The following is a 23766-nucleotide window of genomic DNA, read 5'->3' on the forward strand; positions in this document are numbered from 1 at the left end:
TACATTTACTCAAGTACTGGACTTAAAGTACAATTTTGAGGTACTTTTATGTACATTTTATGTAGCTTTATACTTCTACTCCACTACATTTTGAGGCATATATTGTACTTTTTACTCCTCTACATTTAGTTGACAGCTTAAGTTACTTTACAGGTCAAGATTTCATTTTTTAAAATTTTTTAAATTTATTTATTTATTTTTATTTTTTATTTATTTATTTTTTTTATTTTTTAATTAATTTTTTTTAAATTAATTAATTAATTAAAAAAAATTTTTTATTATTATTATTTTTTTTATTATTTTTTCCCCTGTGCTTCTGCGCATGCGCGGGTTTTCGACGCTTCTGCGCATGTGCGGCTCCGTGGCGCTTCTGCGCATGTGCGGCCCCGTGGTGCTTCTGCGCATGTGCGGCCCCGTGACGCTTCTGCGCATGTGCAGCCCCGTGGCGCTTCTGCGCATGTGCGGCCCCGTGGTGCTTCTGCGCATGTGCGGCCCCGTGGCTCTTCTGCGCATGTGCGGTCCCGTGGCGCTTCTGCGCATGTGCGGCCCCGTGGCGCTTCTGCGCATGTGCGGCCCCGTGGCTCTTCTGCGCATGTGCGGCCCCGTGGCTCTTCTGCGCATGTGCGGCCCCGTGGCGCTTCTGCGCATGTGCGGCCCCTGGCGCTTCTGCGCATGTGCGGTCCCGTGGCGCTTCTGCGCATGCGCTAAAAGTCCGCACATGCGCAGAAGCGCTCAAAAAAATAATTTAATTTAATTAATTTAAAAAATAATTTAAAAAATAATTTAAAAAATAATTTAAAAAATAATAAAAAAATAATAAAAAAAATAATAAAAAAAATAAAATAAATTTAAAAAAAATAAAATAAATAATAAAATAAAAAAATGAAAAAATAAAAATAAAAAAATTAAAAAAGATTAAAAAAAATAAATAAATAAACAAAAAAACCCAAACATTTTAAATCTTGACCTGAAAAGTAACTTAAGCTGTCAACTAAATGTAGAGGAGTAAAAAGTACAATATATGCCTCAAAATGTAGTGGAGTAGAAATATAAAGTACCTACATAAAAGTACCTCAAAATTGTACTTTAAGTCCAGTACTTGAGTAAATGTAATAGTTACTTTCCACCATTGCTACCTGCCTCTTCTAACTTATACATATCAGTTAAGAGTCCTCCTTCAGACACTGTATGAGGATTAAAGGGAGAGTTTGTGCATTATTATACAAAACTTGGTACAATTATTGTCAATGCCCTCCTGAGGATAACCCTTTAAAGTTTTATTGATCGGCCCCTAGGTGGCACTGTGATGGCAGTTTAATTTCATATTTGGTACCGTGGCCACACTATAACACTTAAGGCAATGAAATTCATAGGGGTGGTATAGACTGGCCCCTGTAACGCACACACCCCGACGGCAGCATGCCCCGACACGCGTGTACTGCGAGGGCCCATTCAGTACTGCTTGCAGTCCTAGTTATTATTATTATTATTAGCCCTGCTGAATAATAAATATATTGTCACACTGTTAAAATAATTGCCTAAGCTATTTTTTGTCTAAATAGTTTTTTTTGCCTAAATCATCTCCTCATGACACCGGCCACCTATGGTAAAATCGCCTACATCCTCAGTTGATCAGATCATGTGATTTTACCCCTTTAAGATAATGGCCTATGTCAAGTGTGTGATTTAAGCGTATTTATTATGCCTAAGTCAAAATAAAATGTGACTTAAACATGACATTAATGACACTTTGAAGTAACATTAATGCTCATGCTACTTGTCATGTCATGTTTCTGACAGGCTTGTATGACTCTTATGTAGACACCTTCAAAATGAAGTGTTACCATATCTTGCTTAAGTCACAACGGCATGTTCAAAAAATTGCCAAAGTAATTTATTTCTCTTAAGTTACATAATTTACACACAGTGTTATTACTATTCCAATAGCCATCCTTTGTTACATCCTGTTTGAGTTAAATGATCAATAAATGTCATATGTTACACTTTTGGTGAAGTTTTTTGTGTTTCCTGCAAAACTTGAAAAAATGAGTTAGGCGATTATTTTAACAGGGTGACGATATGCTATAGGAGGGTTGCTCCATGTCCTGCAGGCTGTGTTGTGTCCTCCGGAGCTGCAGGTGGCGCTGTTCATTCCAACGTCACCGCGCTGTCGTTCAATCCGTGACGTGGATTTTTCATTGAGGCAGTCAGTGCTGCCAGAGCCACAGACCTGCCGACGTCTCACAGCTTTTGCACTAACTTTCCTTACTATTAGAAGTTGGGACCAGTCGTTATATTCTCTCTGTTTGTCACACTTCAACACAGCTTTGTCACCGCTTTCATAACAGGTGAGCAAACGGTGTAAAACGTGAACGTTAGAGGGGTTTCCTGCTCTCTGCTAGTCAAAAGTATCTGTTCAAACTGTTAAAATGTGCTCAAAATTCCCTCTTGTCAGTATTTATTCCTCACATTAACTCCACGTTAACTTCCCCACAGACTCCACAATGAGTAAAAACAGCAAAGTGTTGAACCTGAAGGATAAAATCAGCGGTAATGAAATGGACCTGAGCCTGTGTAACCTCACCGAGGTGCCAGTCAGAGAGCTGGTGAGTTACTCATCATGTCTGTGTCTCAGTTTGTGTGTGAAAATGTTGCAAAATTAAGAATTATCTGGGCCATATGAATGTGCTGTGACTTTAAACAGGCTGCTGCACTGTGGCTGCGCGTTTAAAATTGTTATTAATATCAGGGTTGGGTCAGATTACTATGAAATATAGCCAGTTTCTGAAAAAAAAACTTAAGGCAATATGTGTCATTAGCTACGTAATCCATTGTTTTGCAAATATCTGATTTAGATTTTGATCAATTCAAAAGCACACACTGAAAATCTTGCACCTTATCCAAAAAAATGGATGCAGCTGCAAAACTTTTGAGTTCCACATATATCCTTTTTTATTTTTATACAACCTGAAACATTTAAAATCACAAAACAAATAATTTAACAAATGTAAGATGCTGTTTTTTTATTTGCAGGATTTTTCGTTTTTTGATCAAACGCCAGTGTGTCAGATGCTCTTATAATAAATTAAGATTAAGGTTTCCTTTATTAGTCCCAAAATGGGATGTTACAGCAGCAAGTGGATAGCAACAAACAACAAATGGTAAACCGCAGTGTGAACTAGAAATATAAGCAAATATACAAGTAAAAATATATTAATATATTAACAATTTACAATATAAACAAGTAGAATATAAAAAGTATTAACAATTAAAACAAAAATACAATTTAAAAAAAAAACTTTAGGAACATTATATACAATGTAGACAGAGTCAGCAGTTGGATATGGAAAATAATATTGCACATATAAATGAAATTATAGAAATATTGTTAAAACTGTGTTTATGGTGATATGTTTATTGTCAATGTCTGGTTTGTGTGGTCTTCTGGGAGCAGTGCTGGTTGTAAAGTCTGCATTGGTTATCATGAGAAATAATAACTTAAAAATGCCATATTCCATAGAGGTAATAAAAATGTACTTATTTTTATAATCTGATCATGTAATCCTGATTACCAAACCCTGGTTATTAAATGTAAATTTAGAGACAATATTAAACTGACCCTTGCTTTGATTTTATTTCTATTCTTATTTCTATACAAATCTCTATTTATTTGAGACTTGTATCATTTGTATTTTATATTGTTGTTGTATATTTAGTGTAGCTCGCTTTTTTGTCTTTATTTTATTTACAGATGTACTTATTTCTATTTTTATTTCTTATGGAGCAGCAAAAAAAAGCAATTTCCCCCCTGGGATCAATAAAGTTTCTGATTCTGATTTATCCCAACAGGCTTTTTTCAGCAAGGCAACTGTTTTGGACTTGTCTTGCAACAACATTACCTCCCTTCCTGTAAGTACAAACACATTCATGCTGCATTAAAATACACAATTTTAGCCCTTGGATGTATGTCTTCCAAGTCTTTTGACTTGTGGCCCCTTTAGAATGTAGTAATGTACTTTTTTACAGGTTATGTCCATGTGTTTTGAGCTAACATTACCTTTTCTGATCATTTAGTTTTAAGGATCTTTAGAGGTCTGAACAGTGTCCAGATGAACTCAGGACAAAAACATTACATTTTATTTATTTAATAACAACTCATATGTATATCATGACCATATGGACACTAGAGGGGGAACCTCTGGCCTAAATATACTTCTCACATTGCTGGTAATCAACTACAAAAAGACTTGAGAGAATTTGTCTCTGCCTAAATCTAAAGCTCTTATAAATATAATGGAGAAATTAATCAGTTGGTATTTTCACTGAGTTTGGATATTTTAATATTTATTCACACATTCATGTATATTTTCTATGTTTTATTGAAGTTATTGTTGTTGTCTGTAACTTTTTATGCTGCTGTATTCACGCCTAGCTTGTAAAAGAAATAGTTGATTTTAACAGGTCTTCCCATTGGCAATTATGCATTACAGTGAATAAAATTACATTTTAAAATATTGAAATAAAAAAAAAAGATTTATCATTTAACTTTCACAGTTTAAAGAAGAAAAGTTGATTTTTTTTTTTAAGAAGATACATTTATTAGCTTAATCATGACATTTTTGCAACTACTACTTCTTACTTCATGGCGTTTTTAATGTACCTGTTAATGGGATAAATAGAAGAGAGAGGCTGTTTTAAATTGCTTTTTCAATATGTTGGATATAAATTGGTTAAAAAGTCCAATATGGTCTCAATTATTGCAAAATGAATGTTCCTATCTAAATGTATAACCCTAAATTATGGGATTTCATCCTAAATGAAGTTTAATGTGAATCGCAGGTTTTTTCTTTTTCTTTATCTGAATAACGTAAATATAAATATTAAAAGTGACTTGAATGTACTATGTAAGGAAGTACCATTATAGAGGAATCTGTTCGACTGATACTGATATCCACATGTTTCTGATCTTCTTCAGAGCGCTTAGTCTCCTCACCTTCAACTTTACCTCCAGGTTTTCTAATGTTGTCACATCACTAACAGACTTTAGAGTATGAAGATGTTAAGTTCTTCTTCTTTGGTTTGATTTCTTTCCTGTAGCCAGAGTTCTGCAACCTGACCCACCTGGTGAAGGTGGACCTGAGTAAAAACCAGCTGACCGGTCTGCCAGATGACCTGGGGAACCTGAGCAGCCTTCAACATCTGGACCTGTACAACAACAAACTGACGGTGCTGCCTGTCAGCTTCTCTCAGCTCAGGGTGGGTGTCAGACAAAAGACAAATGCACCGCTTGCTCACAGACCTTTACTTTGTCATTAGACCACAGGAGACATTCGCTTATTTTCTTTTCTTTGGATTGCGTTCTCGCCTGCAGAGAACTGAACTCTGGTGCACAAATTTTGGTGCAGTATATATAAAAAACTGGTATATTTTAAAAACTACTGTTAATTAAAGGGATGCATCAGTTCTGATACCGATATTTAAAATTGAATCAAAATCAAATCAAAATGAGATAGAAATAGACTATTTTAAGCTTTTTGGGGCATTTTGAAATTTGACCATTTTTGACAAAAATCGATATGCTATAGTATGACTTTTAAAAAAAAAAAATATTTCTCAAATTTTGGACATCTCAAATTCTGGTGTTTTTCTATCATTTTGAACAAATTATACTATCGTACGTATCAATAGACTATAATTGATCCGTTTCGAGCATTTTTAGGCATTTTAAAATTTGACAATTTTTGACAAAAATGGACATGCTGTAGAATGACTTATTTTTCCTCAAATATTGGACATCCCATAATATGTAGATTTTCTGTCATTAGGGACAATCTATACCATTACACTTACCAACAGAGTATAATAAGACTGTTTGTTTTAAGCATTTTGGGGCATTTTAAAATTTGACCTTTTCCCCTCAAATTTTTGACAGTGTTTTTCTGTCATTTTGAACAAATTATACTAAAATACGTTTCAGCAGTGAGTCAGACTTAATGAAATAGGCTTATTTGGGAAACTTTGGGAGTTCGTTTTTTTGCTGGTTAGTTTTGCAGGTTTGAGCTTGAGTTTGTTTTTGGTGGTGAGAGCACTGTAACAGAATGATATGCTGTAGGTGAGTAAAGATTCAATTGGTGACCTGTATTTATTTCACTCTCTGTCTCTGTGTCTCAGAGTCTGAAGTGGTTGGATCTGAAGGATAACCCGCTGGAGGCCGGCCTGGCCAAGGCTGCAGGAGACTGTCTGGATGAGAAGCAGTGCAAACAGTGTGCCTCCAAGGTGAGAGAGACAACTATGAATGATTGAAAAGTTTAAAAATATTAATCACGAAGCCTTCAGTATCTCTAACTAAAGGACATTTTCTACCAGGTGCTGCAGCACATGAGACTTCTTCAGGATGAGGTTGATCGTGCACGAGAGAAACGCCTTCTGAGAGAAAAAGGTTTGTGTCGGGAAATCTTTTTATTTGAGCCTCAAAATAATTTCCAGGGAGGTGTCTGTTGATTGGCTGAATATCAAACCACAAAACCCTTTTTGGTGCAATACTGACCACTGGCTTTCATACTCTTTGATCAGATAGCTCCAGGTTTTAAATGAAAAAAATACCCAGCAAAAATGAAGGCGTCGTGTCCAAAACTCTTGATGAAAGTATGTGACACATTATTATTTAGTGGTTAGATCATCTACTTAATTATACCTTAAAAGTAAAGCAACTTCATCAATGTGGAAATACTACAGAACAAGTAAAAATCCTGCTTTTATTATCTTTATAATATCTTTATATATTCTTAAATTACTTAAGTGAAGCAAAATACACTTAAAGACTCATTCGCAGAATTCAGACAAGTACTTTTGCTTTTACTAGTTTTATTATGTGATATAAGATTGTAAATATGTATGCAATAATATATATAAACAGTGTTTTACTGATGTAGCAAGTGGATGTAGAGTAAGCGTAAAGTACTTTATGTACACTGGTGGTTGGCAATAAGAAACAAAAATAAACAAGTGTGACGCTGTCTGACTATCTCTTCTAAAAATATTTTTCTTCATCCTCCATTAGAGCTGGAGAGGAAGAGGGAGGTGAAGCAGAGGGAGCGGGAGGCCAGAGAGAAGGAGGCTCGTAAACGGGAGAAGGCAGAAGAGAAGGAGAAGAGGAGGAAAGAGTACAACGCTCAGATGGCGGCTGCAGCTGCACGGGAACAGCAGAAAAAGAAGGGCGAGGACAAGAAGAAAAAGAACGGACAGGCAGCAGGTGAGACTAAAAGTCTGGATGATGCATCTCTTAAATGTGAATTTCATTGTCTTTCACCACTTTGACATATGGGAAGATGCAGGTAATTACTTTTTTTTCTCTCAAATTTTGGACATCTCAAAATCTGGTGTTTTTCTGCCTTTTTTTACAAACAATACTATAATTCGTAACAGCAGACTATAATTGATCCATTTAGAGCATTTTTAAGCATTTTAAAATTTGATCGTTTTTCCACAAAAATCAACATGCTATAGTATGACTCTTTTTTTTTTTTTAACATCTCAAAATCTGGTGTTTTTCTGTCTTTTTTGAACAAATAATACTATAATACATATTATCAGACTATAATTGGTCCATTTAAAGCATTTTGGGGCATTTTAAAATTTGCCCATTTCTGACAAAAATCGACATGCATGTATGACTTTTTTTTTTTACTCAAATATTGGACATCACATAATATGTAGATTTTCTGTCATTTTGGGACAATCTATACCACAACATGTACCAACATAGTATAATAAGACTATTTTAAGCATTTTGGGGCATTTTAAAATTTGACCATTTTTGACAAAAATCGACATGCTATAGTATGACTTTTTTTCCCCCCTCAAATATTGGACATATCAAAATCTGGTGTTTTTCTGTCCTTTTTGAACAAATGATACTGTAATACATAATATCAGACTATAATTGGTCAATTTAGAGCATTTTGGGGCATTTTAAAATTTGACAATTTTTGACAAAAATCAACATGTTATAGTATGACTTTTTAGTTTTTTTCCTCAATTATTGGACATCCCATATTATTTTGATTTTCTGTCATTTTGGGACAATCTATACCACTACACTTACCAACAGAGTATACTAAGACTATTTTTAGCATTTTGGGGTATTTTAAAATTGACCATTTTTGACAAAAATCGACATGCTTTACTTTGTTTTTTTCTCAATTTTTGGACTTCTCAAAATCTGGTGTTTTCCGGTCTTTTTTCAACAAAATTATACTATAATATGTATCAGAAGACTATAATTGGTTTATTTTTAGCATTTTTAGGCATTCGAAATTTGACCATTTTTGACAAAAAATCAAGACAAAACAAGGGAGACCACATATGTTTTCAAATGATAAGTAACAAAACATTTATTTAATACAAAAAACGAATTTTTGTGAATCAGTAGGTCAGCGGTGAGGTGATTAAGATGAAAGTAACTCGACCAAACAAGACTAAACCAAACTGACTAAACCAAACAAAGGTGGTGGCTGTGGAGGAGAGACAGAGAGATGGAGCTGAGGCCTCAACTCCTCTATTTTGCATCAGTGATAATGATGACTGGATTCAGGTGTTGTTCCTCCTCCTGACACTCCTCTTGCACTCTGCAGACTGGAGGAGTGGCATTACCTGTGGCCCTCCTACACAGGAAGAGAAACACAACATACTACAGCACACAGAGTATGAGGGGATCGTCACACAACTCAAAAGCTGGTGTTTTTCTGTCATTTTTGAAGAAATTATACTAAAATACGTATCAGTAGACTATAATTGGCCCAATTAAGAGCATTTTTAGGCGTTTTTAAAATGTGAACATTTTTTTTCTCAAATTTTGGAAATCCCACAATATGCTGATTTTCTATAATTTTGGGACAATCTATACCACTACACGTACCAACAGAGTATAATAATATAATAAGACTATTTTCAGGGCATTTTAGTTTGTCCAAAAATGCCTGAAAAGGCTTTAAAATGGCATATTAATCATGGTAATACTTTAGTTTGTCCAAAAGAACCCCACCAAAATATAGTATGCCGCTATAAAAATTGACATAACAAAAGTCATAGTATAGTATTTTTAAAAAAAAAGAAAACAATACTATAGTACACCATAAAAGTGTAGTGTATTGAAAGCTCAGGTTTGTTTTAGTGTTTCTAACGTCACCCCCTCTCATTTCATCTCAGCAGATAAAAAGGTGGTCGAGGAATCGAAAGCTAAACCTCGTCGTTCTTTCACCGGCCTGATGTTCAAGCTCCTCCTCCTGCTGCTCCTGGGATTGGCCGGAGTGGCTGGCGCCTGCCGGCTGACCGACCTGCAGAAAGAGGCCATGTGTGTGCCGGTCAACGCTGCGATGGACGACGGGCTGCTCTGGGCCAAAGAGCAGGAGGCCGTGCTCAGACAGCTTGCACAAAATCTGTCATCTGCAGCAAAGGAGTTTCTTGATTCCATGCAAACACCCAAAAGCTAAAGCATCAACTTTCAGAGCTGGAGGTTTTCCACTCCCACCTGTGAATCCTGGGATGTTTTTTAATATGCTGAAATCATGAATCTCATTAAGAGGGGCAGCCCTGCATCCCCTCACCCTGTCTGTGGGGCTGGGAGGTGGAGAGTCCGTACAGATGGACAAAGGGGGTGGACAGATGTGCTAAAATCATCTTAAATTCCTATGGAATTGTTGTTGCTCTTGTACCCTCTTTGTACTACAGCCTGTTTTTAAAAAACTCATCATCTTAAATGTCTCCCTGAGCACGTTGTGCACTTTAACCAGGTTTGTTTGGGTGCATAACATGCAGCGTGGGGTGTATTTGAGAGATGTTCAGTGATGCGTCAGGTGGCCCTGTCTGTGCTGCACTCTTTTGTCGAGTCACGTTTAACTGCAAGTCAGAGTCGTGCATGAGCTGGTGTTAGATGTGTCAGTCTGAGCATGTGCAGTGTGAATGTAGAGCTCACACCTTCTCCATCTTAATAGTCTCACATCAGTCAAACCAGCTCAATCTCACAGCTATAACACAACATCTGGCATGCATCACATCACAGGTATCAGGCTAACTTACAGCAGTACAAAAACGCCAAAGATTTGTTTGAAGCAATTTAGAAACTGTTTTCATTACTTACCTGAGAACAAAATGTCCTGCTCACAGTAACAATTAATTGATTAACAAATATTATTTATTATTTTTCTTTCAATCAATTAATTGACTAATTAGTTCAGCTCTATTTTGTGTTAAAGAGATATTTTGGATTTTTATAAGGTGGAGTTGCATGAGGTTCCAGCTTGGAGAACAGACATAAATTAAAATGTTAAATTGTACACATACTGTATTTAGAATATTTTCAACACTTTATCTTGCCATCAGACAGCCTGTAACAACAGGTAACTGAAGCCCTTATGCTTGCTTCAAAGCCACCAGACTCCATTAGCAAAAAAACATACTTTTACATCGCAGAACACAGCAGCTGCTGGTGCACAGCTGCCTTGATTCTTGAGTTTGTTTGTGTTATTGTGTCATTTTGGTGAATACGAACTAACACTTTAGAGGACCAAAGTCACACAATAACACAAACCAACGAACCGATTGAGGCAGTGGTGCACCAGCAACTCCTGTGTTCTGCGATGTGAAATTACGTTTTTTGTCAATGGAGTCTGGTGGCTTTAAAGACTTTTCGTTAGAGCAGCTTAAATATGTTTTGCTGCCGCCCACACTGACTATAGAGAAGTACCTCATATGACCCTGTTTTTAAAAAAAATCCAAACTATCACTTTAAAAAATCTGAATTTTCTCTAACATTGATGTTTGCAATATCATTAAAAAAATCTAGAGTCAGTCAGGCTCTAATGTAAACTCTTTCCAGTGCACAAACTCTATTAAAAGGACAATACCAACATTTTGAATGTGCATCCCATTTAGCTAGAAATCCTGTCAACATCACAAATATAAACTAGGACTGCAAGCAGTAGTGAACAGGCCCTCGCAGTACATGCCTGTCGGGGCATGCTGCCGTCGGGGTGTGTGCGTTACAGGAACCAGTCGACACCACCCCTATGAATTTCATTGCCTTAAGTGTTATAATGTGGCCACGGTACCAAATATGAAATCAGACTGCCACCTAGCACCGATCAATAAAACCTTAAAGGGTTATCCTCAAGGGCATTGACAATAATTATACGTTTTATATAAGTTTTGTATAATAATGCACAAACTATCCCTTTAATCCTCATACAGTGTCTGAAGGAGGACTCTTAACTGATATGTATAAGGACTTAAAGTAAAATTTTGAGGTACTTTTATGTAAATTTTATGTAACTTTATACTTCTACTCCACTACATTTTGAGGCAAATATTGTACTTTTTACTCCTCTACATTTAGCTGACAGCTTTAGTTACTTTTCAGGTCAAGATTGAAAATGAAAAACATGATACATTTAAAATTATTACCCATTTTTATAAATTAAACCACTTAAAAGTTTATTAGGTAGTTCAAACGAGCGGAGTGGAGTCATTTCACAGTGTGGTATTAGTACTTTTACTGAAGTAAATGATCTGAATACTTCTTCCACCACTTCTTTTTTTACTTTTTCAGGTCGAGTACTGCGCAGTTTACTGCGCATGCGCATTACGCTGCAGGGCCGCGCATGCACAGTACTCGACCTGAAAAGTAAAAAAAAAAAAACAAAGTATAGAAAAAAAGTTTTTTAAGAAAAAGTAAAGATGTAAAAAGGACAGTGGTGGAAGAAGTATTCAGATCCTTTACTTCAGTAAAAGTACTAATACCACACTACTTTAAGTCCAGTACTTGAGTAAATGTACATAGTTACTTTCCACCATTGCTACCTGCCTCTTCTAACTTATACATATCAGTTAAGAGTCCTCCTTCAGACACTGTATGAGGATTAAAGGGATAGTTTGGGCATTATTATACAAAACTTGGTACAATTATTGTCAATGCCCTCCTGAGGATAACCCTTTAAGGTTTTATTGATCGGCCCCTAGGTGGCACTGTGGTGGCAGTCTAATTTCATATTTGGTACCGTGGCCACACTATAACACTTAAGGCAATTAAATTAATAGGGGTGGTATAGACTGGCCCCCGACGGCAGCATGCCCCGACAGGCGTGTACTGCGAGGGCCCGTCAGTACTGCTTGCAGTCCTAGTTTTGTTTGAGATTTAAGATCTTTTCATCATTTTCCATTTATTTCCATTACAGTCTGAAAAATAAACTCCTACTGTATGCAATCCATCGCCAAAGTTAACATCAGGTCTGCAGAAATTTGTGTTTGAGTGAAAATTACTGTAACAAGACATCTTCAACACAAATCTATCCAGACTTTATGTTCATGTTTGAAGATTAAGTTTAAAATTACATTTTTTTTTAATACTGCACAGACGAAATAGAAACCAGCGGCTGCATAGAAGTACAAAAACAAGCAGCAAAATTTACAAAAAAGTTCTCTGAACATGTTTTGTTGTTAGGGGGTATCACAAGTATGGTCCTTTTTATAAAGAGTGCATTGGTAACAGTAATTAACTTCACTCTAGGTCAGAAACCCTAAATCATCTGTATAATAAGGACCAAGTGCTGATATTTAACTGGCGGTCCAAAGTCTGAAATGTCTAATTTTACTATTGAAATAAAAGGCAACTGGTAAATTATTTTACGGTTCTTTCAGTTTAACTGGTGACTTTTAAAATGCAACTCGTTTTAATTTGTCTTCATGCAAAAAGCTGCAAAGCTGCTGTGGGTCTTGTACAGTTTTGTCCATGCTCTCAAACAATGTCAGCATTAATAAATGGCTATGCACTGCAAGAAATATTAAACACTGTGTCAGATTTTGTAACATCATGAGAATGGGATTCACCTCAAGCCAGGACTCAAAAATGGGATCCAAAATGGATACAGTGGCTAAAACGTTTTTCAAAGTAATTAATAAACAGCACATATTATATTACGTTTTTTTTTTTTTTAATTGTTTTGGTGCCACAAATACTTAACATGGGAAATAAAACCCAAGAATACTATTCTGACCAGGCATTTAATGTTCATGTTTGGTATTTGGAGACAGGATCTGATTGGTTTATTGACATGTGACAACCAGTCTAAATTATGGTACAGGTAGACAGAAGGACAGTTAAAGGGGTTCATGCACTTGCACTTATCAGATCATGCAGATTGATACACTCAAAAAGAGAGTTGGGTTTTTTTTAAGGGTCAAGTCTATTTTTGACGCGTTTAGTGAAGTGTTTTCTGCACAGACAGCTGCTTAAATCACACAGATGTCCTGCTGTATATGTGGTTTAAAGTTATTAACCACATCCATGCTGTTTCACTACACTCAGATTCCCCTCACTCGTTACAGTGGGTGGGGTAATAAAATCAATCAATCTATACAAACATTGTTTATTTCTTCCCATAAAGGCAGCGTGAAAACTACTTCACTACTGTATTTCATTACATTTCTGCCATCAGTCTGCAGACAGACAGACAGACAGATGGGAGCCTTAATTAATCAATTTAGATGCAGTTAATACGTTTTTTTAAGCTTCACTTAAGGCAACAGAAGACGGAGTCAGTGTGGATATAACGTTTACGTGCCACTCACGTCTCGCCCCCAGTTACAGTCAGTTTGTCATTTTTTAAATTAACCTTTTTCACTTTCTTACTGAGAAATGAGAAGATTGATCCACTTTCTGTCTGCGTTTCTTAGCTTTGAGACTGGAAACAGCTCGCCTAGCCCAGTCAAAAGCTCGTCTTTACACTTCACTTCCTGTGTTGATTAAACAAAAGAGATACAAGGTAATTAGTGAGCTTTGAATGGTATTTGGTGGATTTTGTTGTCTTTAGACAGAGCCAGGCTGCCTGTCTCCCCTGGATTCAGTCTTTATGCTAAGCTATTCATATATAAAATTTGGAGTGGTATTAACTTCTTATCTAACAAGAAAGTAAATAAGTGAATTTAATATCAAGAAAGTTAATCTTATGCTTGGCAACACAATGCAGATTTTAAAGTATGCATTAAGTTATTTGAATAGTCAAAGTATAGTATTTCATAAAATGTAAAAGAACAGTTTGTCATAAACTTTAACAGCATATAATATCATAAAAAGGCATAGTATGGTGTGCCAGCAAAATTAAATATGTTCAATGACGCCCCTGCAGTTGGTATTTGATTTTAACCGCCAGCTTTCCGGTTTCGAAGGAGAAAATTATGAGAAATGCAGCCGACTAATGTGCTCATTAGGTGGAACATGAGACAAATATGTTTATTGTAATGTACCAGAGATGTGTTTCACTCCAATTAGGACTCAGACATTATTTGTTGTGTGCCAGAAAACGGAAATGCTTCTCTTTCCTACATGATTTATTCTGCACTTAAAATAAGAAAATGTGTTATTCTCTTAATAGGCATCCTGCTTTTTGTGCACAAAGAAAGTTACATAGTGGAAATGAAATGCTTTTTGTTGTTTAACAATTTTGATTCAAGTCACAACTCTTTATCTCCTCTGAGAGTTTAAGTTTTGGAGTTTACTTCCAAAAAGTAAAAATTTGTGTTAGTTATACGGAAGCAAATTTATAGAGGCACAGGTGTCTTTCACCTTTAATTTTTAAAATTAATTTTACAGTTGTTATACTGCTACAAAACACTGTGGTTGCTGTGATGTGACCCCAACAAAGTTTCACCATTTCATTAGAAAGAAAAAAAAGATATTTAAAACCACCGGATGTTTATATTCTTCATTTTTTTATTTTTCTCTCTCTAAGCTGCAGATGTGTCAGAGAAAATTTGATATATTAATCTTGATATAACAACTAACTGTACTTTAAGAACTGCAGGCCATTAAAACTGCTTTTAGTGTGAAAGTGTGCCAGAGGAAGTGGAAGAAGAAACTTAAAATTTCAATAAATAGTTTGAGATTTTGAAAAAAAAAGTGCTTCTTAAAGGTATTTACTTGGTGATAGTTAGTAGATTGTGATCATTTGTGAATCACAAAAACTTTATATGTTCAGACTGATAAACCTTTCTTTTTGTAAATGAAGTAAGAGACATCATAATCAGTAACAGGGAGACAGGGGGAGATAAGAGTTTAATTTCAGAGCTGATATCTAGACATTTTCCATGGTTTTCTTGATAATAACTAAAATGATTATCAAGAAAACCATAGAAAACGGCTAGATATCAGCTACTAAATTAAACTACTTTGAGCTATTTTTGTTGTTATCATTATATTTGTCCAAACAAATGTACCTTTAGTTGTACCAGGCATTAAAATTAACAAAAAAACTGAAGAAAAGGGGTGGTCTAGTAATTTTTTTCCATGAATGTACACTCTGACTTCTGGATTTGATGCGTTCTGTATATGTTTGCACCGAGCATGAACTGTCACTAACTTACACGTTACAGCTTGTTTGTTCAATTTTTTACAATCGTGGAAGATGCATTTAAAAATGTTGCAAGACAAATATTGAAAAAATACTCCACAAGTAGAAGTTTTATGGTCAGATTCTTTTACTCAACATAAAATATTAACAGTATTAGCAGTAAAATGTGTGAATGTGTGAAGGGATACCATTAAGGACAACAAGGCTTTTTCTTTTAAGGGTTCCTGAACACTTTGTATTTTGGAGTTACACGATATAAAATACGAGAAATTGATCTCATGTAGAAAGTAAATTGGACAGTCTGGTTGAGTTTGTGAATTAAGCTCACAACTCAGAAATTCTTCTATTCTACTACACGTCTGGGCATTTCTTGTGTACACAACATCAACAAATCAAAATGTATACAGTGTCCAGCTGTATTAATACATGTATTAACTTAAAAAGGTGCAAAAAATTTCCTTTGAAATGTAGCAGTGGAAATGCTGACTTCTATCCCAAAATTTAAATACTTAGGACCGTAACTTCCCACCTCTGCAGATGTGTGTAAATGTCCAAAGAGTTTAAAGCAGCTGGGATCTTTCAGACTTGCGACTGCAGCTCGTGTCTGTTGCTGCAGGTCTGTCTGTAGTCTCGCTCCTTCATGTCGGACGTGTCGTGCAGCAGCTTCGTCCGCACCGACTCGTCCACCGTCATCTCCAGGGTCATCTCTTTGAAAACTTTACACACCGACAACTGCGACAGACAAGAGGGTGATGGTTAGATTCAGCTACAAAACAAAAGAAAAGAATCTCACACAATGAATCACGTGCTCGTGTTTACCTCGTGGAAGTGGAGTTTCTTGAACATGGCGATGCTGACTTCATTCCCCAGCCCAATTTTCACTTCAAACTTTTTGATCCCAAGTCTGGTGACTCCTGGGGGAAGACAGCACACTGGTTACTATGGAACACCATTCAAGTCGATATAAAGTTAAAGTAAATATAAATAATAATAAACATTGATTTATTTATGGATTTATTTCCTGGGCATGTTTATTTATTAAACTTACATTACAAAATAAAAAAATCATAATTGCCTATGAAATAAATCCTTAAATAAATCAAACAATAAAACAAAAAATCCTAAAAAAATATGCAGATGAAATAAATCCATAAATTAGAAAAAAACTTACATTTAAATAATAAATACATCCTAAATAAATATGCAAATGAAATAAATCCATGAGTAAATAAAACTTATATTAAACCTAAAACAAATCATGAATATGCATATGAAATAAATCCTTAAATTAATGAAAAATAAAAATAAAAACAAACATAAATCAAAAAACAAATAAATAATAAATATGCCTATGAAATAAATAAATGAATTTGCCTAGGAAATAAATAGAAATTAAAAAATAAAATAAAATAAACAAATCATAAATAAATATGCCTATGAAGTCATCAATAAAGTTAAATATGAATAAAAAAACATAAATAAAAACATTATAAATAAATATGCCTAGGAAATAAATCATGGTATAAATAAATAAAAAATCATAACTAAATATTCCTTTGAAATAAATCCTTGAATAAAATAAAAAATATGCTTGTGAAATAAATATGCAGAGGAAAAGTCCCCTGAACTAAATAAAAGTAGTCTTTTACTTACTTTAGTCATTTACATTTATTTATATAGTAATGCCTAAATTCTTTATTTATCTATTTCAGGACTCATTTCATAGCATTTTTTATTCATATGATATGCTCACCGTAGCTCATCATCATTCGTGTCACCTCTTTCCCGATGCCCTTGCCTCGGTGACTGGACTCTGTTCAAAACAAACTTTGTTAGTACCAGGAAAAGAAAAATACAACTGCTGCAGTGTTGAAATGGAGAGATAAATGTAGCACCTGCAATCATGATCTCCAGCTCCGCCAGAGAAGGGTCTGTGGGGTCAGTGAGGAAGATGTTGACATCTCCCACCATGCACTGCTCCTCGTGTGAGCTGCTGTCCGCCCAGCGCTGCTTGTCCAAGATGATGAACGTGCACTCTGGAAAGACAGAAGCTAATTAATAACAATAAAACAGCTTTTCTCGTTGTAAATGTTGAACCATTTCCCGTGTGCATGAACTCGGAATTTTAGTTATTTACAAAAGTTATGAGTAAAACATGTTGATCTTGGAAGCTATTGAACATTAACTGTTGCTTTAAACCTGCAGAGCTTTGATAAGAACACTGACCTTTAGCAGAAAGCAAAAAGACGTACATTAGGAAAAGGCTTGAATCAGTTCATGAATGGACAGGAAGTATATTTGAAATATATATTAAGGAAAGGCTGTCCATCCTCCTATTTTTTCCAAATCTGGACCAATTTGCGGACACTTAAAGAAAAAATGGTAATAATGGAGTCTGTAATATTTATAATTTTATAATTACAGCATGTTGCAGCTTACTGTTTATTAATTTATTATTTTTTGTGTGCTTAAATACTCAAGATGAAAAGCTTCCTATGTTCAATTAAACCCTCTGAACCCCAGCAATACTTTTTTAAATTTGAACTTTCCGACAGTCCTTAAACGGATCAAGGGTAATGAATGTTTCCGTTCGAAAAAGTAACCCAGATCAAAGCTTAAAATTGTGATACTTCTGTCAAAATCACTTAATTCTACATGTCTCATTTAAAAGGTCGCCAAAAATAAACTGTTTGGAATCACTAGATCCTGTTAAATACATTAAATTCTGCTCCTCAGAGACACTGTGAAGCCAAGATTGATTCTGCTGAGACGAACGTGACAAATATTCACTGAAAATCTGTTTACACAGAGCAGAGAGGAGAGGACAGGAAAGGCTGGGAAAATATAAAGTATATGCATGCATAGCATGTGGATACACATTTTTTGTGGTACTTTTTTGTAAAGTTGTGTATATATTCATTATATTATATTCAATTTTTTATAAGAATTTATCAGAGAAACTAAACTTGCGTTTTTTTTTGTTTTTTTAATGATTTATGTCATTATAACTGTGTTATTCTTTAGTTGTTCCCACTTCTAGCCATGATTGTGCTGATTCCAGAGTTGCATGATTTATATATTACAGTGTAATACGAGGCCACAGTGAGTAAAATGTAAAACGAGCAAAAAAAAAATACCCTGAAACAACTTGACTGTCATGCCTGTTTTTACAGTTTCTTTCTACGATGAATGGTGGATTTTTGGCGATCTTTTGAAGAAAACATACTTTAGGGTTCAGAGGGTTAAAACATGCCAACAATAAAGAGCCTCTTCTAACAGCTGATATTGTTATTTTCTGTGTGCACATATCATTACTGTCATCGTCTTCTCTCCAGCTCTGCTGCATGTCGTACTCCTGCTCCAGAGTCAGCGGCTCCGAGGCGGTCAGCTGCTGCAGCTCAGGAGACTTCATCCACTCATGATACCTGAAACAGGCACATAAAAAAACATTTTTCGTCACTTCTATTAAATGTGTGCATTGCTCTCGAGTTTTTAAATCCTCTATGGTCTTAACTTCACTTGTTATCTGCTCGTCGATCATCTGTGAAACACTTTGAACTGCACCAACCTGAATGAAAGGAGCTTTACACATACAGTTTATTTATGATTTATGATTGATTTTAACTTAATTCAGCTTCTGTGCTGCAGGTAAGACTTATAATAAGAAGTCACAGCCATTGTTTTGATTTATCTATAAAGCTTAGTGGCAACATCATAATATCACTTTTTTATTAAACTGGTCTCATAGCCATTAATCCACTCCATGCTTGAGCTTTCCTTTTAACCCCAAATTAACGGAAACTGCTTTTAGTTGTTCTGCTGCACACTTTTTTTTTTTTTTTTTTTTTTTTTTACAAATAAAACACTGAAACCTATCAAAATTGTACCGACAGGTCTGTTTAAAACCATGTTTTTAAACGAAACTGTTTATAACTGTGCTCTGTTGTTTATTTACTTCTTAACGTCATTGTGTGTTTTCATTTTGCTGTAATTGTGCGATGATTTTTCAAGATAAATTAAAAGAAAAATTCCAGCACATTAATGAAAACTTTAATCAAACTGAATATAAATTAACTTTAGCCTCTTAAAAAAGCACATCTACCATTCAAATGTATTAACCAAATCAAAACAAAAATCAGACGCCTTTACACATGACGGTAAAATAACAACAAAATATAATAACATTATGTAATAACAACACTCTGCTAACGAGAAGACGCGAGCAGAGGAAGAAATGAAATGAAATATTGAAGCAGAAATGATAATTAAACTGAATTAATAACTGAAGATGACGGACTCTCGTCAGGATTACCTGGGCACGTGCTCCGCGTTGTAGGGAACCAACACGACTCTGTGTCCCTCCAGCAAAGTGTTCTCGTTTATCTTCATGATGTTAGAAACAGATTTAATCACCGATATGAGCAAAATTAACTCAAAACTCAGCTACACGTCCATGATGTCAACGCTCAATCACTTCCGGTGGCTCCAACTGCGGCTGCGCGAACTGACGGAAAGGCTGAATCTAATCCGCCCCCTGCTGGACACTTTGAAAATATCGTCACACTTAAAATAATCGCCAAAATCATTTTTTGTCAAAATCATTTTTTGTGCCTAAATCATCTCCTCATGACGCCGGCCACCTATGTGATTTTACCCCATTAAGATCATCACTTCTTTGACAATTTGCCACATTCATAGGCATCAGATCAGAACCCAGCAAAGACGAAATGGAGGGAGATTGTTTAGTTATCAGTTTAGTTTATCAGTGTTTTATTGTTGACACTAATATTGGGAACACTTTACTCTAAGGTGTCTACATAAGAGTGACATGAGTGTGTCATAAACATGACATGGGATGTGTCATGAACATTAATGACGCTTTGAAGTAACATTAATGCTCATGATACTTGTCATGTCATGTTTCTGACAGGCTTGTGTGATTCTTATGTAGACACCTTCAAAATAAAGTGTTACCATATCTTGCTTAAGTCACAAAGGCACGTTCAAAAAAATTGCCTAAGTCATTTATTTCTCTTAAGTTACACAATTTACACACAGTGTTATTACTATGTCAATAGCCATCCTTTGTTACATCCTTTTTGAGTGAAATGATCAATAAATGTCATATGTTACACTTTTGGTGAAGTTTTTTGTGTTTCCTGCAAAATTTGAATAAATGAGTTAGGCAATCGCCTAACTCATTTATTCAAATTTTAACAGGGTGACGATAAGAGCTGCTGAAGTCTGATTTTTATTTGATAAAGATTTCGTCTATTTACATTTCACTTACTGTGGCCTTATAAATATATATAAAATCTGCAGCTCTATGAATCAGCACAATCATGGCTATACGTGGGAACAACTCCAACATTTTACAATCTCTTCTGTCCTCTCCTCTCACCACTGTAAACAGATTTTCAGTGAATATTTGTCATGTGACGTTAGTCTCAGCAGAATCAATCATGGCTTCAGAGTGTCTCTGGGGAGCAGAATTTAATGTTTTTAACTGGATTTAGTTATTCCAAAACGGTTTATTTTTGATGACGTTTTAAATGAGGCATGTACGCATGTAGAATAAAAGGTAATCATCTAGCCATTTTCCATGGTTTTCTTGATAATAACCAAAATCATTATCAAGAAAACCAAGGAAATGGCTAGATATCAGCTCTTAAATTATACTATTTTGAGCTACTTTTGTTGTTTTGTTGTTATCATTATATTTGTCCAAACAAATACCTTTAATTGTACCAGGCATTAAGATGAACAATACATTTTTAAATCATTTTTTCCATGACTGTATTATTGCACAAATTTTAATTTCAAATACCAGAAATTCAGACATCTGTTTGACTCTTTACACACTGACTGACTCTTTACACACTGACTCCTAAATCATGCACCAGGGCTGCAAACCATTACCTGTGGTTAAACCTGTGTAAAACCACAAATAGATCTTCTTTTGGATGTCAAAACTTCAAATAAAACACCACAAAGATTAACAATATGGGAGCTTTAAGAATAAAACACATTTTAACCTGCTGTCCCAGACTGATGGCTTTGGTTATTTGAGTTTACAGAACTCAGCAGTGTCTTCATAATAATGAGGCCGAAGTCCAGCATAGAGAGGCTGAGTGAATGTGGTCTGGACCCTGTGGAGCAGGGTCATGGTTTCAGAGACGCTGTAGAAGGACAGAATACCTGCTCTGTGATCCAGGTACACTCCGACTCTGGAGGACCAAGGACCTGAGACGGGCGTTTTGATATTGTTGTACCAAAATGTATAATTGTTGTTGTAGCATTCTAATGACCAAGATTTGTCATTGCGTCCAAATATTCTGTCATTCGACACCCCCACTTTGCTGATATTCTTGTATGAAACTGCTACATCAAGTCCTCTCACTCTCCACTCCACCTCCCAGTAACAACGTCCAGTCAGACTCTCTCTGCTCAGGACCTGACACCATCCAGTGAATCTGTCTGGGTGACTTGGATAGGACTGTTGATTCCTCACTGCTGTTGCTTTTCTGTCCCCCTCAGATAATAACAGCTCTGTGTTTGCTGTGTTTGGATCCAGTGTGATCTCACATGAATATTTTAAGAATCCAGCTCTGGTCCTGGGCTCTGCTGGTGAATCTGACAGTAAAACATCCACTTCAGTCACAGTCAGTGAGAGCTTTGTCCATTCCTCTCTCAGGACGTCCTGTAGTTTGTCTCTGACTTCTGACACAGCCGCTGTCACGTCCTCAAAGTAGCGCAGAGGACGGTTATCGATGCTGGATGTAGACTCACTGAGTGCTGACAGTGAGGGGTAGCTGTGCAGAAACTGGTTGTGATCCTCTGTGTGTGAGAGTTTCTTCAGCTCAGCGTCTTTCTTCTTCAGCTCAACGATCTCCTGCTGCAGTTTCTCCTGAAGCTCTTTGACTCGACTCACTTCGGCGTCCTGCTGGGATCTGACCTGCTGCTTCACCTCGGAGCTTCGTTTCTCCAACAGACGGATCAGCTCGCTGAAGATCTTCTCGCTGTCCTCCACTGTTTTATCAGCGGAGCGATTGATGTTCTGCACCTCCTGTTGAAGCAGCTTCGCATCTTTCTCTCTGTCCTGGATTCTCTGCTGGATGTTTTGTCGACTCACCTCGAGCTCTTTCTGCTTCTCCGTCCGTTCTGCTGCAGCTGAGACCGTGTCGTGGCCTTTATGTTCGTCCATTGAGCAGAGATAACAGATGGGCGTCTGATCGGTACGGCAGAAAATCTTCATCACCTCACCGTGACGAGAGCAGACGTTCTCCTGGAGCTTCTTGGAGGGCTCCACCAGCTGGTGTTTTGATAACAGAACTGCGTCATAATGAGGTTGAAGGTGTTTCTTACAGTAAGACACCAGACAGGTGAGACAGGACTTGAGGGCTTTCAGTTTTCTCCCAGTGCAGACATCACAGGCCACATCTTCAGCTCCAGCGTAGCAGAGATCAGCAGCAGCAGCTGGGAGTCCAGTCTTCTTCAGCTCATCCACTAAAACTGCCAACATGGTGCTCTTCAGCAGGACAGGCCTCGGTGTGAACGTCTGTCTGCACTGAGGACAGCTGTAGGTTTCCTTCTTATCCTCTTCATCCCAGAAGCTTTTAATACAGTTCATACAGTAGCTGTGTCCACATGAAGTAGTCACCGGATCCTTCAGTAGATCCAGACAGATCGGACAAGAGAAGACCTCTCGATCGAGCTGAGCTCCTTTCTGCGCCATTTCACCTCTCAGTCACAACAACTCTCTGAGTTTCACTTCCTCATAACTGAAACCAGTTGGAGATCTGATCTGAACAACATGTGTGTGTGCAGTGAGTGGCTGCTGCACGTCACCACCATGTTGGTTACGCCCATCTTCAAACTTGTAGATCTGAAGGGGAGGGAACAAGGAAACACTCGGACAGAGTGGAGCTGGCTGTGTTTGAGAGCAGAGAGAAGAGGGAGGGGCTATCAAGCTCTGAGTCACTGTGTGTTCAACTCTCGCTTACAACAGAGCTCATTTCTCTTTTAAACACACTGCTCATTTCAACTTTAGGAGGCAAACTCTTCTGAGAATCAAAGGGTTTTGGAGATGGCTTCCCATATATTAAAGTTTTGAATGATTACAATTATTCAGATACAGTAGATGAAAACCAGAAAATGACTCACAGCTGCAGAAGTAATGAAATCCTCACACTGTTTTTACTCATTTGAAGTCCTTTGCATATTTTTTAATTGAAAAAACAAATCAACATGACGCAATAGATTTGAGTTTTCTCCATTGTTGACTTCACTCAGATTAACAAGTTTAGTTGCATATGCATATGTGTCAGGAATTCAAGTCTGTGTAATAAATCATTTTTATGGACTA

The 23766-nt window shown here is 36.3% G+C and overlaps 3 protein-coding genes across 4 annotated transcripts; 1 reads left to right on the forward strand and 2 right to left on the reverse strand.

Moving 5' to 3' along the window:
• Nucleotides 1–2110: 2110 nt before the first annotated feature.
• On the forward strand, nt 2111–12841 carry lrrc59 (leucine rich repeat containing 59). Of its 2 annotated transcripts, none has more exons than XM_059325236.1 (8): nt 2111–2348; nt 2497–2606; nt 3850–3909; nt 5098–5256; nt 6172–6276; nt 6367–6439; nt 7061–7252; nt 9211–12841. In XM_059325236.1, exons 2-8 carry the CDS (start codon nt 2505–2507, stop codon nt 9489–9491), a joined length of 972 nt encoding a protein of 323 aa, XP_059181219.1. In that variant the 5' UTR covers nt 2111–2348; nt 2497–2504; the 3' UTR covers nt 9492–12841. The 2 variants fall into 2 exon arrangements, with proteins under 2 accessions (XP_059181219.1, XP_059181218.1); XM_059325235.1 differs by having other exon boundaries at nt 2112–2348; nt 9208–12841.
• Nucleotides 12842–15522: 2681 nt separating this feature from the next.
• Nucleotides 15523–19894, reverse strand: nat9 (N-acetyltransferase 9 (GCN5-related, putative)). Its single transcript, XM_059324713.1, has 6 exons — nt 19714–19894; nt 18717–18826; nt 17297–17437; nt 17155–17214; nt 16221–16315; nt 15523–16133 (listed from the first exon to the last, which is right to left on the reverse strand). The coding sequence occupies exons 1-6, from the start codon at nt 19788–19790 to the stop codon at nt 15981–15983; spliced, it is 636 nt and encodes a 211-aa protein (XP_059180696.1). The 5' UTR covers nt 19791–19894; the 3' UTR covers nt 15523–15980.
• Nucleotides 19895–21222: 1328 nt separating this feature from the next.
• Nucleotides 21223–23292, reverse strand: LOC131959448 (tripartite motif-containing protein 16-like). Its single transcript, XM_059324648.1, has one exon. The coding sequence runs from the start codon at nt 23134–23136 to the stop codon at nt 21463–21465; it is 1674 nt and encodes a 557-aa protein (XP_059180631.1). The 5' UTR covers nt 23137–23292; the 3' UTR covers nt 21223–21462.
• Nucleotides 23293–23766: the final 474 nt, after the last annotated feature.

Source organism: Centropristis striata, chromosome 21 (genome assembly GCF_030273125.1).
Source record: "Centropristis striata isolate RG_2023a ecotype Rhode Island chromosome 21, C.striata_1.0, whole genome shotgun sequence".
In the NCBI taxonomy this organism is placed as follows: Eukaryota; Metazoa; Chordata; class Actinopteri; order Perciformes; family Serranidae; genus Centropristis; species Centropristis striata.